Source organism: Phalangium opilio, unplaced genomic scaffold (assembly GCF_054372755.1).
Source record: "Phalangium opilio isolate 3A_F unplaced genomic scaffold, DU_Popi_V2 ptg000024l_1, whole genome shotgun sequence".
Taxonomy (NCBI): Eukaryota; Metazoa; Arthropoda; class Arachnida; order Opiliones; family Phalangiidae; genus Phalangium; species Phalangium opilio.
Genome location: NW_028324155.1, coordinates 7,224,662 through 7,240,832, shown reverse-complemented (window position 1 = coordinate 7,240,832; position 16,171 = coordinate 7,224,662). Strand labels below are relative to the sequence as shown.

Below are 16,171 nucleotides of genomic sequence, written 5' to 3'. Positions count from 1 at the left end.
TGAGACGTTATGGAATATGAAAATATTTGCTGTTTGATTGTAGATTTTTGTGGTGTATACCATTATTTAAATTGTACACTTTGTTATGATGTACCATTTATAGCAGATTTTTGTGGTGATGTACGATATTTAAATTGTAAATTTTGTGGTGTACCAGTTCATAGTGTTTTTCTACTATTTTTTTTTAATTTATTTGCCATGGTGGTTTCATTAGTACTTAATTAAATATAAATAATTTAGGCTTATAACTAATTACCATAAGTATAACGCAACCTTATTGAGAGAGTTTTATATCTTTTGACAACCACCTTTTGGTTGACCGAAACCATTACCATCAATACTGTCAAGTTACTTAAATTTAAAACATTAAAATTAAGATTATGTAAGAAACAACAAACATGACGCAAACCAAGCTGGAAACATTGTTTTTCAATAAAATAAATTTTGGTCAAATTTTACCTCCCTATCTCTATGGAAACTAACATTGACTTCATCCAGGACACGACCAGAAGGATATTGTAAATACAAAAACCGAGACTAATGTACTGGAAGAATAGAAAATAGAACTTGGAATAGAAAATTGGGAAAATTTTATCCCATAATTCATTTCACAGAGTCGATTTTATCGAATGCTAATCAATCATAGACAACAGTACAAAGAAATTACATAAGTTTCTATTCCAGTGCCTATTTTCTCTGTGGGAAGAGACGCCCGCCATAAGACCTGTTTTGTATCTCAACGTCTTACATTGGACTTGGTCTGACAACTTCCTTGGCACGGCCCACGTTTTCCCGTTCATTTCCAGAAAAATGCCAAACACTATTACCAGTAAAACCCATACAAGTTACAAAATTTACTTGAAAAAAAAAAATCCATATAGGTCAAAGTTCATTCATCTATTTGTATTTTTAGCATAATTTTGTTTCGAAAAAATAAAAATTAAAATAACTTAATTACCTCCAATTACTCTGAATTTCAGACAATCCTTTGAGACACGTCTACCCATAAGTAGGTAAGGAGCGTCACCGATTCAAGGGCATGGCATAGGTAAGTAAAATTCCTCTCAAAAATTAAAAATGGGTCCATTGTCCTGTCTGGGGCCAGTATATTGTAAATCTATGGTAAGTTTAAAGTTAGCTTGGTCCGAGAAGCGCTACTATCTACGCGTCCCCATGTTGATGGGTAATGGAGCGTAGGACACAATGGAAACTTTTGTTTTTGAAACCCAATGGGGAAAAATGTAAAACAATTCCACAATCTGCATGAGTAGCAAACGAAACGAAGCCAGGACCCCCTCCTCTCTTCCTCTCGTTTGTCCCAAAGGGCTTCTCTCGAGACCAGAGTGGTGGTAGTGGTATCCTCTCTGTCTTTTACGTAACATAAAGCTAGGACAGTCTATAGACCATTCTAGTACGTCCTCCAGTCTGCCTTTAACACCAATCACGGTATCAATACGGAGAAAGGCAGAGAGGGGCATTCCCGTTTGCTGATTTGGAATTGTCTATAGTTAGAGATACTCTTAACATTGATCGATTCTTTCTTTCTAGCAATATCTATAATTCAGAAAGTTTCGTGTCACATATCCCTGAAAATACCGAAACCCACAGCGTGCCATCCAGAAGCTAAGCTAAGCTACCCGGGAAAACTACCGTTCTTTGCCACTTATAAGGGATCGGACACATACAGCTCAGTTATTGCAAATCAGTCAGATTTGATTTAAAAAAATAGTTCCCTGTTTTTTCAGTTCAGGTTTTCCCTGATATTTTTAATTCATTTTCCCTGACGCCTTAAAAATTTCCCAAAATCACAATTAAAACATTTTTTCGGTTAAAACAAACGGAAGAAAAAACGTGTTCAATTGTTCGACCTCTCTTTCATTTTACCACCCTTACCCATAATGCCTGGCGTATGCGCGAGAATCGAGTGCATCCCAAGGGTGCGTTACAATATATACCTATATAGGTAAAAGGCGTAACGTTACAACGGCCATGCAGGATTCGGGCCAATTTGTGGTTTGGAGAGTGGGGTACTACTACTACTACTACTTGGGCATCATGAAGTGGTGGGTGCATGAGGCGTTAAGCCTAATGAAAGTACGCCAGCCATCCTTCCCTCATACCAAAAAGTCATAAATAAAAATTTTCTACAAGCTCTGACAGATTCATCTTTTTGAAGCCAAAATTCTTCTCCTCTCCTCTCCCCACAAGTGTATACATACACCTTTGCATGTTATATACCTATAGATTAAATCGAAAACTCGCGTGATGTTATGTGTTATGTATAAATTGTCTACCAACGGGAGTTGGAATGGTTCATGGCATTATTATGTTTTCAACGCCTTTTACATATTTATTATTATTTTTTTTATTTTTTTGCACCTCTTCTTTATGTAAAATAATAAAATAATTATCTTACGTGAATAATCAACATCCCTCTTGTGTATTATATATTCTTTATAGGGTTAATAATTAATAAGAAGTATTAAATTAATTGATATAAACGTTTAAACATGCAGAGCACGTGCCTAATATTATGGTTTGTTTATTGGGTTAATAAAAAAAATAAATTAATCTGAATTTTAGAGGCATGCATGCACTTATAATATATTAATATTAATGTGATAAATATTAAATGCATCAATTCATCATTCGGAGGAATCTAATATATTGAAGTCTGTATCTTTTTTTTTATTTAATATCGTTATTCGTGTTGATAATTGCGTAATAATTTATAATTAATTGCCTTCATTATTATCTCGGTTAGTAGGGAGGCTATCTCTACAAAAACATTTAATTATTTATAGGGTAGATGTTTTTAATATTTATTTTATCTAATCAGAAATTTTGATTTTTAGCAGACACTAATAGCTTACTGACACTATAGTTAATTTTGATAGTGTCAAATTTGAATTAGGTCTTTTTTCAAAGTTTGGAGGGGAGGGAGGGGGGTGCCTTTATATACTAATATAATTAAATTTGATTTTAATATAATTCACATTAGAAGAATTTAATGTCAAAAAAAAATAATAAATAAATAAAACTACTGAATTATTTAATTTAAATATTTCCAGCTTGATTTATGTTATTTGTTGTTTAGATTCAATTTGTAGGGAACCACACCTATCACCAATTACCATTTGAATTAATAGATGCATATATATTCATAAATATGTTAATTGCGTGATGATAAACAAAAATATTTCCTAAAACATTTTCTAAAATCCTATCCTGCATAAACCAGTTTCTCATAAAAAATTTTGTTGAATATTAAATTTAAGAAAACTGGTTTTCACCCTTTAATATAAACGTATTTTAATTAATTTTTAATGGAGTTATCATCACCTTTATGAATACTAAAATATAATATAGATATTTTTAGCCCCAAGTATTTTTTTTTTTTTAATAAATATAATTTTAGACCTAGGGTATGTAAACACGCTCTTCGTTAAGGTTCAAACCCAAACGCCGGCCTCTTTTGACAGTTTATAAAAACCCCGCGCACTGTTCTGTCAAAATTTGGACAGTTGAATATATCAAAGAATTTGAGAACTGAGACGTTTCTCGTTTTGCTATAACCATACATACTTCTCTCTTATACGCATAGAGTAGTAGGCACTCAAACACATACATACATACATACAGGGGGTTGGCATTATTGGAGTTTGGAAATCTGACACATTTTTGACATTCAGAACAGAAAATAAATGTGACGACGTTGCCAAGGAAACCATATTTCACGCGAGCACGCGACACGAAAATTACGTAAAAATAAAATTAGGCTTAACAATCATAAACCTTTTTATCGAATTAGGCTTAAGTATGGAATGCTACTGGGGGTCAATGGTCATGCAAAAGGTTTCCAATAATTGGCTACCAGTGTCAAAATATAAAACTAGCCATGTACAATAAAATATTGGAATTAGGCTTAGCATGGAATGCATCTATGGGGGTCAATGGTCATGCAAAAGGTTTATAAAAATTGGGTACCAGTGTCAAAATATAAAATTAGGCTTAACAACCATAAAAACCAATAATAAAAAACTTGGAATTAGGCTTAGCTTGGAATGCATCTAAGAGGTCAATGGTCATGCAAAAGGTTTCCAATAATGGGCTACCAGTGTCAAAATTGATTATTAGGCTTAGCAATACGATGGGGTTTGGTGTGCATGACTTTGGTTTCTATTATTAAGGTACGGTTTCCGTGCACGACAAAATTATAGATCCATGGTAAAGTAAAAGGAAGAGCAAGGAAAAAGGGCTAAGTTAGGGTTAAGAAACGTAAGCCTTCGTACATCCAACACGCTTTCTGATAGCGTAGCATCGCGCCTGGGAATAAAGTCAAGGTACACTACAGCAGCAGCAGCTAGCAGAGAAGGGGAAAATCCTGACTACTGGGGATATCGAGCCACGGCCAAACGAGGCCATCATGCATTTCACACAGATTTAGCCAAGGAAGAGGGGGGGCCCTAGGTTTAACCTTTAACCGTGCCTATTGTCTTAAATATTATTGTACGGTAATAATTGGAAAAAACAGGGGGCTAACCCCTTAAAGATTAGGTCAGTATGAGTTTTAATTACCTGAGTAAAACGACGGTCTTTTTTCCCAACGACGATGGTCTCGCCGGCTTAGCGCAAAACATAGCCTGAAGCCCCGCTTCCTTTGGAGACGACGGTTCAACACATCCCCCCTCCTTCCTTGGGAGGATGATAGTCGGTGGCGCTGCTAGTCGGCGCTCCAAGCCTGAACCTTTTCTCCCCCATCCCCTCTCTCTCTCCTCCTTTTCAGTAAGAGAGGAGGCAGCCTCCTAGAAACGGGGGGTGGCGCGAAAAATCCAAGATGGCGCTCATCCAGGCCGCCCTTTTTTTCCTAGGACGAGGGTCGGATACTAAAAGACACCACGCCACAATCTCTCGACTCTTCTGCGCCAATAGTTCTCTAAAATACATACAAGAAATGGGGGGTTCAGATTTTTAGATACAATGTTTCAAGCTAAATTAAGTAGATATTAAATGCCGGTTTAGTTTAGAGGTTCGCGTGCAGTTAGGATTTGCGCGATTTGAACTCACGCACGTTCACGAGATGGGTATGGATGGTTCTAGAACCTAAGGTTCAATTTTTGGGGTACGAAATAAAAGCAGAGCCTCTTACTAAACACTCCCGGATGAAGTGGACTGACTATATATGTACTGTGTTTTAGCAGAAATCTATAAAAGCAAGGAAATACGGTAGGGTTGTCGGTCATTAGCGAAATTTGTAGTGTTTGTTTCTATTTCAACGCCGCTCTAACAAATATGATAAATGATTGAAGATTAATTTTCTCAGTCGTTATTATATTAAATTAAAATGGTTTATTTTTCCGAGTTATTTGTTTTAACATCACGGGCTAACCGAAAACATTTTTTTTCTCTCTCTCTCTCTGGAAACAAAATTCACGCGCCAGGGACAAAACGTTAATTGTTATTATTAACAATTGATTAATTATTTAATTAAGACGCGAGGACTAGAATTTAATTACAATTAAATTAATTTCTACTGGCTTTGTGTGTTTATATATTTACGTATATATATAGTAGAAATTTTTCTAATTAAAATTAATACTTAACCATAATACTGATTTAATTACAAATTGAAATTAATTAGTTCGAATAATTTGTTCGATTATTTTTTAAATTTCATTTTTTATTTTTCTATAATTATTATTAATAGAAAAATATTTACGTTTGTTTTGGTTTGTTTTTAGCGCGATATTTTTTTCTTAATTGTAATTTTAATTATATTTTCTTTTCATTAAATTATCTAAATATGGTAAGACATATCTATTATCTAGATCTACCGCGTTTATTTACATTTTGATTTTGAATTTAATCACGTGAAAGATGATGACGTCATCTTTCCATCATATCTTTCGATAATAAACAAATAAACAATCAATCATCGTGGAATGTATGAAAACTTTTTCGAAATTAATTTTTAAATATATATAATACTATACAAGGTTTTAGTGGAAAAGCTATTGATTGTTTTTGGTGAAATAAAAAGGTGTATTTATTCTTTTTGGAATGTTTCTAAAGGGGCACTGAAATCATTGTCCTCGTTTAATTATCCTTTTTATTTATTATTTATAAACTTTGGTAATTCATTTTAATTATCCTATTTACTTTTATTTATTTTTTTTTTTTTGATCTTTCAGTTTTATTTCTTCACAGCTATTAGCTTTCAATTTCTTTATATACCCGCTTTCAAACCCTATCTTTATCTAAAGTCCCCATAAAAAAAGAGAAAAAAATCTACACAAAGCAAACCAGAAAACCTAAAATTCGGGGTAGCAGTAAACAATTAGCGTGAACCGGTAGATTCAAAAGAAAGTGCAGTTCAAAAGCAATAAACCATTAACCCAATTACCCCCTTCGGAAAAAGTAAAAGTAAAAAAAATCACTTAAGACTTGTAGATGAAAACACCTCACTCACATTTGGGAAAATTTTTAAAATAGCAGTTGTAAATAAAATTTTAGACTACACAGAAAAACGTTCAAATTTAACCATTTGAAACTCCTATCATAAAACCATAAAACTGGGCATCGGAGAGAGTCACCCCAACAATGCAAAATAAAACCATGCGAGGGATATGCCACTACCTTACAATCTTCAGGAGATACTGAAGCGTGTTTCAATCTAAGGGTTAACGATGTCCTACCCCTTCATGTACCACCACCACCAGCACCGCGAGTCCGATTTCAAAAAAGAAAAACTGAACTTTTAAGTTGGGGAAGTCAAGAAATCAAGGCGGAGAGAGGTCATAAATAATATTCGAAGATGTATAGAAAAATAATTCGTAGCAAGGCTTAACAAGTTAGTAGTAAAAACCCCTTTGCAATATAGAAGGAAGGGAAACGAAAATCATACGATCGTAAAAACGTTCCCGGGGTCAACCCGGATGACCGTCTTTGTCCAAGAGCTCGCTCGCTACCCACCAACTATATATACGAAGAAGAAAATGCAGAGCGATCTCTTTTCTTTACACTTTTAGAGCAATAAATAATCTTTGGAACGGATGACGCTGCTTGCGCTTTTTGGAATATTTGCAGCTGTCCACGAATAACAACCAACGCGTTTTGTACGAAAAACGCGCGGCATCAGTTCAATAAAATAACGAAACCGATTCATTGTACAATAGTGTAGCACCACCGTGTAAAAACGACTCCCGTACATAGTATTGATAAGTCAGGAAATTTGGGATATCGCTTCCCCCTTCCTTTTCTTTCCTCTCTGAAGTTGTTTGGAAACGCATTCCAATTCCAAGTGTGCATCCCTTTCTTTATATATCATCAATTGATCTTCTTCATCATTTCAATTGATGTTAATTACAATTTATCGTTTCCCAATTGAAAATGGTGCATGGCAATTGATGAACTGATGATTTTTGAACTTTGATTCGAGAGCTTCGGACATCATAGTTGCGGACATCATTTGTAACTCGTGATTGTTGCAAATGGGACGTTGGTAATGAATGTTTAGGAATGTACTTCTTCTTCGTACAAATCTCAATTGCCAAGTATCCTAAAATTGTACGTTGCGATATTTAGAAAATTCTTCGAACGCAATTCTCTATTGTCAATTGTCATCAAGTATTTCATCATTCTGGTTTACTTCATTGGCTATTTTACAAATTTCCGCAACATCTTTTAATTGCTGTCCGTTCCGTGATAGTACATGGACGGTGGAGGCGAACAGTCATCCGTCGTACTCGAAGCGGTAGGTTGCAAATTCGTTTCTTTCTTCGCTTTCATTCGACGATTTTGGAACCATATTTTAATTTGTCTTTCGGTAAGTCCGAGGGAATGAGCGATTTCGATTCGTCTCCTTCTTGTCAGGTAACGATTAAAATGGAATTCTTTCTCGAGTTCTAGTGTTTGGATGCGAGTGTATGTTTGACGCGTTCTTTTTTGACCTTGACATGAATCTAGATAGAAAAATAATTGATGGAACACCTTGGTTAGATTTGAATAAATTATATAGACCAGTTGCGGATTTACGTCTAGTGTCTGTTTGTTATGAGCTTACTACGTGCTAGGCCTATGTTATGAACCGTAGTAAGTTAGTTTATGTTCGGTAAGTGTAGTGTGTGAAGGGAGTAATTAACAGGGTAGTTGTATGACGTCAATGTCTGCACGTGCACTTTTGCGTATGCCTATATCATGACGTACGTTAATTTATGTTCTTTATGTGTATTGGCAATGTTCATTCATTCGCGTATGCAAATCTGGCCTACTGCGCATCAGGTTTCAGTGCAATGATAATTAAACGAGATGGATCCGTGTAAAATATTATAAGTAATCAAGTTATAAGTCATTCATTTGTACGGTAACTCCGCCCTGGTGGCGGCTAACAACATTAAATCTGGCGCAGAAATTAAAATGGCGGGCTTTGGTTTGAAAAGTAATGAGATATGGTGCGGGTTTTCGCGCCAGGGGGGTTCTCTTCCAAAGTTTTGGCCAAGCGCAGTTCGCACATGCGCGCGCGATTTAAGTGCCTTTTCCCCGTGATTCCGGGAACATATAGATATCTATACATGTGGTGATAAGATAGAAAGAGAGACCTCCGGAGAGATCGAGCTAGCGCGTACGCGTACGCGTACGCGTACGTCAAAGAGAAAGTTTTTGGGGAAAGAGAAAGAATGTATAGGTAAAAGTGTGTGTGTCTCTCCGTGGGCACGTAGGCATATATGAATACTTGGGGAAAAAGCTCGACTAGCGAGTCGTGGACGCATGTTCTGAATAATAATGAGCTATTTTTTCGGGGACCTCTATTTAAAAAGGCTTATTACGGGGAGATAAAAAAGGAATAAAGAGAAAAACTTACCGGTATAAGACTTCATCCAAGGGTAGAAATTAGTTGTTTTTTGCGTTTCTAAAGACGGACTTTGAGCGGTGTTTGAGGGTGATTTAGCTGGAGGAGAATTTCTGGACGTTGCGGAGATGTTTGAGTTGGCGCTGTTACTGTTTTCGAAAGCGTTTGGAGGCGCGGGTGCGAGTGCTAGACTCGTCAGGCGAGAGTTTGGATGAAACGCGACACTTTTGCAATCGGGAAAGTCAGCTGTCTCTAGAGTGGGTTCTGTTAGAGGCGGTGGCGTGGGAACGGACGCGATCCGAGGTGGACTGGCTTCGATTCGTCCCGCCGTACGAGTGGAATAATTCGGCGGGCTAGCCAACGGCACTGGCGCGTTCGAAGGGACATTAGGAGAGTAAAACGACTCGTAAGATGACGCTGCAACAACGCCGCCGCTTGATGATTGCAACGGACTCGATCCTTCGTAAGGCGGCGTTTTGCAATTTACCACCGAAGAGTTGTTCGAAGAGAGTCTAGAAACGGGAGTCGGACTCCCGTAAGGAGAATATCTGTCCCCGAAACTATGATGGTGAGCTTGAGGAACGTAAGGAGATGAGGGGTGGTGGTGCTGATGAGCCGACGCGAACGACAGACCTCCTTGATGGTGGTGAAAGTTTTGCAAATGATGAACGTGATGATGGTGGTTATACGCTTCCGGCGGCGGAGGACTGTCGTACACTCCCGTCGACGTCGTTGACGTTGGACCATAAGCGAAATAAGGAGCTTCTTGAATAGCCGTTCCACCGCAATTATTGACGACCCAATTAGCCGGGTTACCGTTGACGTTGCCAAAGTACGAACTCATAATAAAGTTTATGAGGCGAACCACTCGAGGAACGTTTTTCCGACGAATGATTTGTGTTTGACTGACGATTCTTCTTGGGGAAAGGTTTTTCTTCTTTCGCGTCGCGACCCTGCATGCGCTGACGGCTGCGATCTCTCTCGCTGACGCCACTCTATACTCTTATAATGATATTCCGTGCAAATGGAGACAGAGAAGCCGAGAGGGGGGGGGGTTGGCAAAAACCTAGTGTATACTAGAGAAGCGAACGCGCGCGCTGGTCTATGGAGTGTATACTATACTATTAAGCAAGTAGTATACGAATGGGGGTAGAAAAACACAATTCGCGAAAAACCTAACGCTAGAACGAACGCGCGACTTGGAAAAACGGGGCAGGAAAGAAGCCCAATAGGGAGGGGAGAAGGGGGTGTCGGGAGAAAAAAAAAGAGTCACGTGACCCACGGGGAGACCAATACCGTGACGACGATGACCGCTGTCAGTCACAAGTTCGGAGAAGGAAGAACCTTTTCGGGTTTGCCAGTCAAATTCGACAGGCTGACGTCGATCCTCTCACTGGATAGACTCTGAAATATGGCAGGTTTGACTCGATCTGGCGCGCGGACGGACGCGGGCGGGGGGATCAAAAACTAGACAAACGCTCTCTCGTTGTTGCCGGGAAGGGGTGTCCGAAACGAGAAATAAGAGTCGGAAAAAAAAGGGGAACAAGACGGAATAAAGGCAGGGGAAGGACAAAGAAAAGTCGTCCAGGATCAGAAAAAAAAAACTTGGCGGAATCGAAATCAAAATCAAACATAGCAACCTAGCAAGCAACTCGCACGCGGGAAGAAATGACATCGGCCGCTTTTTTTTTTTTCATTGTTAGGCCTTTGCCCTTTGAAAACGCACTGGGAAGGAAGTCGGGGTAAACTATATCTAAAGAACACGCTAAGCTAAGTTAAGCTAAGCCGAATAGTGAGTGTGGTGTCTGCATGGGAAGTCTAAGCAGCGTAGATTGTGTCCAGGAAAGCTGAACAAATAAAAAGGACCAATGAAATACCCACTTTTACACCCAAAATTTGGCGCCTATGATAAAGGCAGCTGTCGTTCCCTCTCTCTCTTCCTTTAGGCCATTTATACCACACGAAACCCCTTATACTTGAAGATAATAAATGGGCTTCCCTACTACAACCCAAGCAAACCGGATGTTGTGCCGAGAGATCAGAATTAAATCCCCTTCTCCCTTCTCTCTCTCTCTCTCTCTCTCTCTGACTTCGTCTGAGATTTCGGACCGACAAAATTGTTGTATACAATTCTTATTCATACTTAAATGAAGATGTTATTTATTTATATCGTAATATATTTTTAAAAAAAATATTTTAAAATAAAATTCATCGTCTATTTTACTTGATGTTTTCAAAGTATAAATATAATTTTCCCTGATTTTCCAAATATAATTACAATCTTCCCCGAGTATTTTTTTCCTCTGAACCAATTGCTCTGACATTTCTTGGTCTTCCAATGTCCGTAATATTAACCCTGTGAACTCCCTTTTTATGGAAAAGAAGATTTATATTGGCCCATGTCTCTGTTTTGCAACCTGTTTCCCTCTAAGCTTTCCTCTTTCTCTCTTACTCTCTCCTCTATCCATACCCCCATCCCCATCTCATCCCTTGACGCCATAAATAAAAGGGCAATTACAAGCCTCGTATTTGTTAAGCTAGAGAGAGACGACTTTTCGGACCGTCTCTCCGTGTTCCCCATCCTCGCATCTCTATACGTATATACGCCATCCACAATCTGCATCCTCCGTTGATCCCAAACCCAAACCTCTAGCATCCGCGTAAGGCAGTGGCACATTGCATCGTACCATAGCAGCAGCATCATCACAAACAAAATTACACCCCCATGGTAGACAGACGCGTTGAACCCCAAAAACCAGGGACTACAGCTCGGGGTAATTGGTGTGTACCACGTGATTCATCCCTAATAATTTTTGCAGCTCGTGCGGGGTTTATTGGAAATAATTCTCTCATCGTTGTCGACGACACCTATACCTAGATTCAATGATGACGTCACTTTAAGTCACGTTTATATAAAAATCCTGTCAACGTTAAGCTATTGTTCAAAGCAAGCTTACGTCACTCAATATTTTGACTTGTTTGTACAAACGCCTATCCCTCGCCGCGTTGTCTTTGACACAAAACGAAAACAAGCCAAGTAACCTTACATTGACAGCTTAGCTTAACCTTGAGCCTTCTTTTTTTATAGTTGAAATCTTTTTTTAATAAACTCATTCTTCGAGTGTTTAAGGACGTGTTATGGGTACCGTTTTACAGATTCATCCTTAACATCCTAAGCCTAAGGCAAAATGGAAGGAACTCGGGTTCTATTCAGATAAATAATGGAGCCTAATTCTAGTTTATCCTCGGTTATAGTCCATTCAAAGTAAATGCTTTACGCGTTTTCAAAATCTCAGAGAATCAACCGAAGACCTTAAAGAAGACTCTAGGATAGCGAACTCTCCGGAGAAGATCTAGGATTATTAGAGGATGGACTTGAATCACATCTCGGTTTGAAACTTCGGATAATAGTATTAAAAACAAGGAGAATTTGCAACAGGGTACCCACACACTTCTAAGATTCAAATTGCCTGAATTTTAAAGGTTTTCCCTGAATTTTCCGATATTTTAGGTTAAAAAGGCCTGAATTTTAAATATATACTTTAAAAAAATAGTATTTTTATAAATAAACTCTTCCGTAAGTAATGTTTCAAAATATTTATCGTTACGTGGAAAATTCCCTAACATTTTCCCAGGTTTTATAAATTGTTAAAGATCGAAACTTGGCTTTTTCGAGAATCTGAACACTCGAATCCATATTTTAAACGCTCCTAGACTGAAAAAAGCTACAACTATTGGTTGCCTTTTTTTATTTTTTTCCTCCGAGCTATCTCCCCCCCTCTCTTGGCTCTTAGAGAGCTAAATCTTTTCCGGAGTGAAGCATGGGCTGCGGACGTAACGCCGTGTTTTACAGTGACTTTTAGGGGCACCATTAACATGAATCATTCTAGGAACTAGAAAACGGCCCAGGGTAAAAGCCTAGTACATATAGAACCTTTTTTTCTCTTCTTATATAACATCCGAGGCAAGGTACGTACGTTATGACCCACTTGTGAGGAAAAGGTAATAGAGACATTCAAATTCCCGTAATACTAACACCAAGAAGAAGAAAGAATATCTTACAAGACCGGGGAGGGACAAGAAAGATTTAGTTGATTTATTTCTAGAAAATTGAGTCTATGAAAGTCAATATTTATGGGGGAATTAAGTAGATTCATAAATCGTAATTAATCTTTGTCGCTTTGCATTTCTAGAGAGCGTGGGTTTTGGAAAATACGATAATGTATCTACAATAATATTTGTTTATTTTTATTGTATTATATTAAAACGTAGTGTATACAACTAATTAATTTTGTAGCACGCTAATTAATCAAGCGAAGGGTTCACGACGAACGCGTAAAAGCCTTATGACAGTCTATTAAAAAATTATTAGCTTCAGAAAAACATTTTTCGTAAAACGATTTCAAATTGAGGAGAGTTTTAAGTTCAATATTAGTTTTGACATTCTGTCTATTAGAATATCATTAAGTCATCTATAAATAAATCAATATAAAAATATTCAGAGGAGACGACGATAAAAATTTGCATAAGGGCAAAGGTACAGTACACGTTATGCCAGTGTTGCTGTGGAAGGAGAAATCTTATTGGCAGATAAGTTTTAACCAATCATAGCATTGAAGAGGGCATCTTGACACGGTGATCAATCATCCTGTCAATTATACCTCACTTAACAATTCCCAATTTCCACGAATAATAGATCGATGGGCTGGCTTTAAGCTTTTATTCTCCCCCAAGTTCGTATTATAAAATAAAAGTTTCAAGGTTCAAAACTTGACCTTTAGGGATTAAAGTTAAATTTTACCAAAATTCTTATAATTTGTTTGAAATATCAAATAAGAACGTTGTTTTTATTATTCAGGGCGCTTATTTTCGTTACTAGAACTTTTTAGTCTTATTTTCTGATATAAATAATTATTGTCACTCCATACTTAGTCATCCTTGATTTATTCTAAATTCCATCATCTTTGCCTCTATTTCTTTATTTTAATTTTTGTAAAATTCATTTTAAAATGACTTATTTTAATAATAAGCGCGTGAAAGCCTATTTAAACCGCGATAGAGAAGTAAGCGCCATCTACGACAATATATTAAGAGTTACAAACTGAAAGATATACAGGAAACCTAGCATTGTATTTTTTGTTAGGAGAAATTCACTTGGAAAAAAAGCATTTAAATCTCAAAAATTAAATTTCAAGTGGCATTTTCACGATCTTAAAAATAAAAGTGGCATTTTCATAACTTCAAAATAAATATTAAACAGTTCGAATTCATGCACTGAACTAAAATTTCCCCTCCTTAAAACTGTCTTATCTTTAGATATTGGAACCTAACAGCACCTAAGGCTTTACAACCATACACTATCACCATACCCTACGTATTTCGAGAAGCGCGGCTATAGCTGCACTTGGTGTTCCCGATACGGGCTGTCACTCCCATTGTATTACGTGGTAAGACCCATAGTAACTTTTACCTTCTTCATCCCCACTCCTTGCCTGAATCTTATGGTATAGATATAACCTAACCCGCGACTCAAAACCGTATAGAACGTCAAAAGCTGCTTTTTTAGGGTGTGATAGCGCGGGTAGAGAGAGGACGGACGCGTACGTAGAACGTCGCGACCGCCATAGACATACTTTGGATAAGAAAAAAGAAAGGCATTGATGTCGCGTTACGTTTGACATCTTTGGGCGCCCGAAGGCTGAGGCCTCCTAGCTCCGTAGCATGCAGCACCCAGAAAAACCCCAGTACCAAAGAATGGGTCGAGATATTGTTGAGAAAGATTATATAGCTTGGCCCAATGCGTTCAGGATGTGCGATAATAACGCGACGAGAAAACCTTTCTTTCCCTCCTTTTTTCTTAAGAATGTTTTTTCTCTGCCTCTCTACGTCTTCCTATCCCTGTGGGTCAGAATCGGCTGCACGTCTTTACTATATGACACTTCCGTTTGAGTGGTAGGGATTTTCCATAAATTACGTTCGGAACAGGTATCCATGTTCCGGTGATAAGCTTAGAAGGGAACACCGTATACGGGGTTTTACCATATCATTGGATATGAACGTGTAGCCAATGATAAATGTGACGTACGTGTTCCAGTTTTTAGTTCAAGTAGGAGGTCAATTGGGATTTACAAGAACCTAAGGTAAGGGTTGCGCTAAGTTTAGATCGGGACATACGTGACTTAATTAGGAAAGTATTACGAACTATTTTAATTAACTTTAAGTAAAATGTTTGGTGTGTTTTTTTACTCTTGACCAGAGAATTCAGAAAAACATTCTCGAATTGTAATTTTTTCATTGGAATTGTTAGATAACTTTGCCATTACAAACGTCCCTTGAAATTTCTTAACATAATTTCACGTACATTTGTCGTTACAGAATTCCTACATCCAAGTTAATTCAACCCAAACCTCAAATACATTTTTGGGATAAAAACAAACTGAAGATTCAATTCAACCATATAGAGATAAATCGATGGCTTTGTCAAATGGATGGAAAATCATGCAATATTTTCTAGACAGACAATACGGTGTAAAAATTACAGGACATATTTTCAAAAGATTTCTCTACGCCATGCATTTTGGGAATAGCGGTGCCTTTCATACCGTTTCTCACACCTATCAGCCTGAGCTCAACGTTAAACTTATCAACCTGGAAGATCCGTAGAAACTTTTCAGTTATAGGTGATGTAACAGGGAAGAAAAATCGATCTAGCTTCTGTTTATAGATAGACGCAAAGCCCATCCATGGTTTAGTTGCAGGGAGAGCGGGGAGAATTGCGCCCTTTATTGATCTCAAGGGTAGGGATGGTACCAAGCTTGGCTCTCCTCACTAGGGTAATGTATTTCTGAAAACTAGATTCCCCATCGAATTCTAGAGCGCGCGATGTATCTCAGAGTGACACTACTCTCCCTACCCTCGGTCCCTGGTACACCCACTCACGGATGGTGCTGGTGGTGCAGACGAAGCGAACCAGCACCGTACCCCCTGTTAAAAATCTCCCTTCGTGACACAAGCGCCAGGACGCGTGATGGGAGGAGAGAAAGACTCCCAACGAAACTTAACCCAGACACGAGAGACAAGGGGATGCGGGGTCCAGTTGTAGCCCTACTTTAGCGCCCTAGCTATAGCTGCTATACACAAAGGTTTAAGGACATTGGAATTACCCCTGTAGGAGAAGAAGCCGCGTCACATCACCTATAGATGGCTTCTTGTTTGGTATTTGTCTCCATGCATGCACAGAAAAACGACGCCAATGTCCACTCAACGTGTGGGTTTCGGACCAAGGAAGGGTAGGGTAGGACATCGTACAGTATACAATAACAA

At 38.0% G+C, this 16,171-nt stretch overlaps 2 protein-coding genes across 6 annotated transcripts in view; both read right to left on the bottom strand.

Annotated features, from left to right (window-relative positions):
- LOC149692543 (uncharacterized) overlaps window positions 1-16,171 on the bottom strand; it is a 213,230-nt gene that overhangs the window by 168,693 nt on the left and 28,366 nt on the right. For all 5 annotated transcript variants that reach the window (XR_016382703.1, XR_016382704.1, XR_016382702.1 and 2 more), the window contains one exon: window positions 4,579-4,936. The gene's annotated coding sequence lies outside the window, so the exon portion shown is untranslated. The remainder of the gene's footprint in view (window positions 1-4,578; window positions 4,937-16,171) is intronic.
- On the bottom strand, window positions 5,327-14,790 carry LOC149692544 (uncharacterized). The gene is made up of 2 exons (XM_089868297.1): window positions 8,861-14,790; window positions 5,327-7,961 (listed from the first exon to the last, which is right to left on the bottom strand). Exons 1-2 carry the CDS (start codon window positions 9,690-9,692, stop codon window positions 7,684-7,686), a joined length of 1,110 nt encoding a protein of 369 aa, XP_089724423.1. The 5' UTR covers window positions 9,693-14,790; the 3' UTR covers window positions 5,327-7,683.

What these genes read in the sequence shown, in the direction of transcription:
- LOC149692544 (XM_089868297.1), bottom strand. Translation starts at nt 9,692, where the DNA reads ATGAGTTCGTACTTTGGCAACGTCAACGGTAACCCGGCTAATTGGGTC. An exon ending in TTGGATGAAGTCTTATACCG is followed by an intron (nt 7,962 to 8,860) that starts GTAAGTTTTTCT and finishes TTTTCTATCTAG; the next exon opens with ATTCATGTCAAGGTCAAAAA.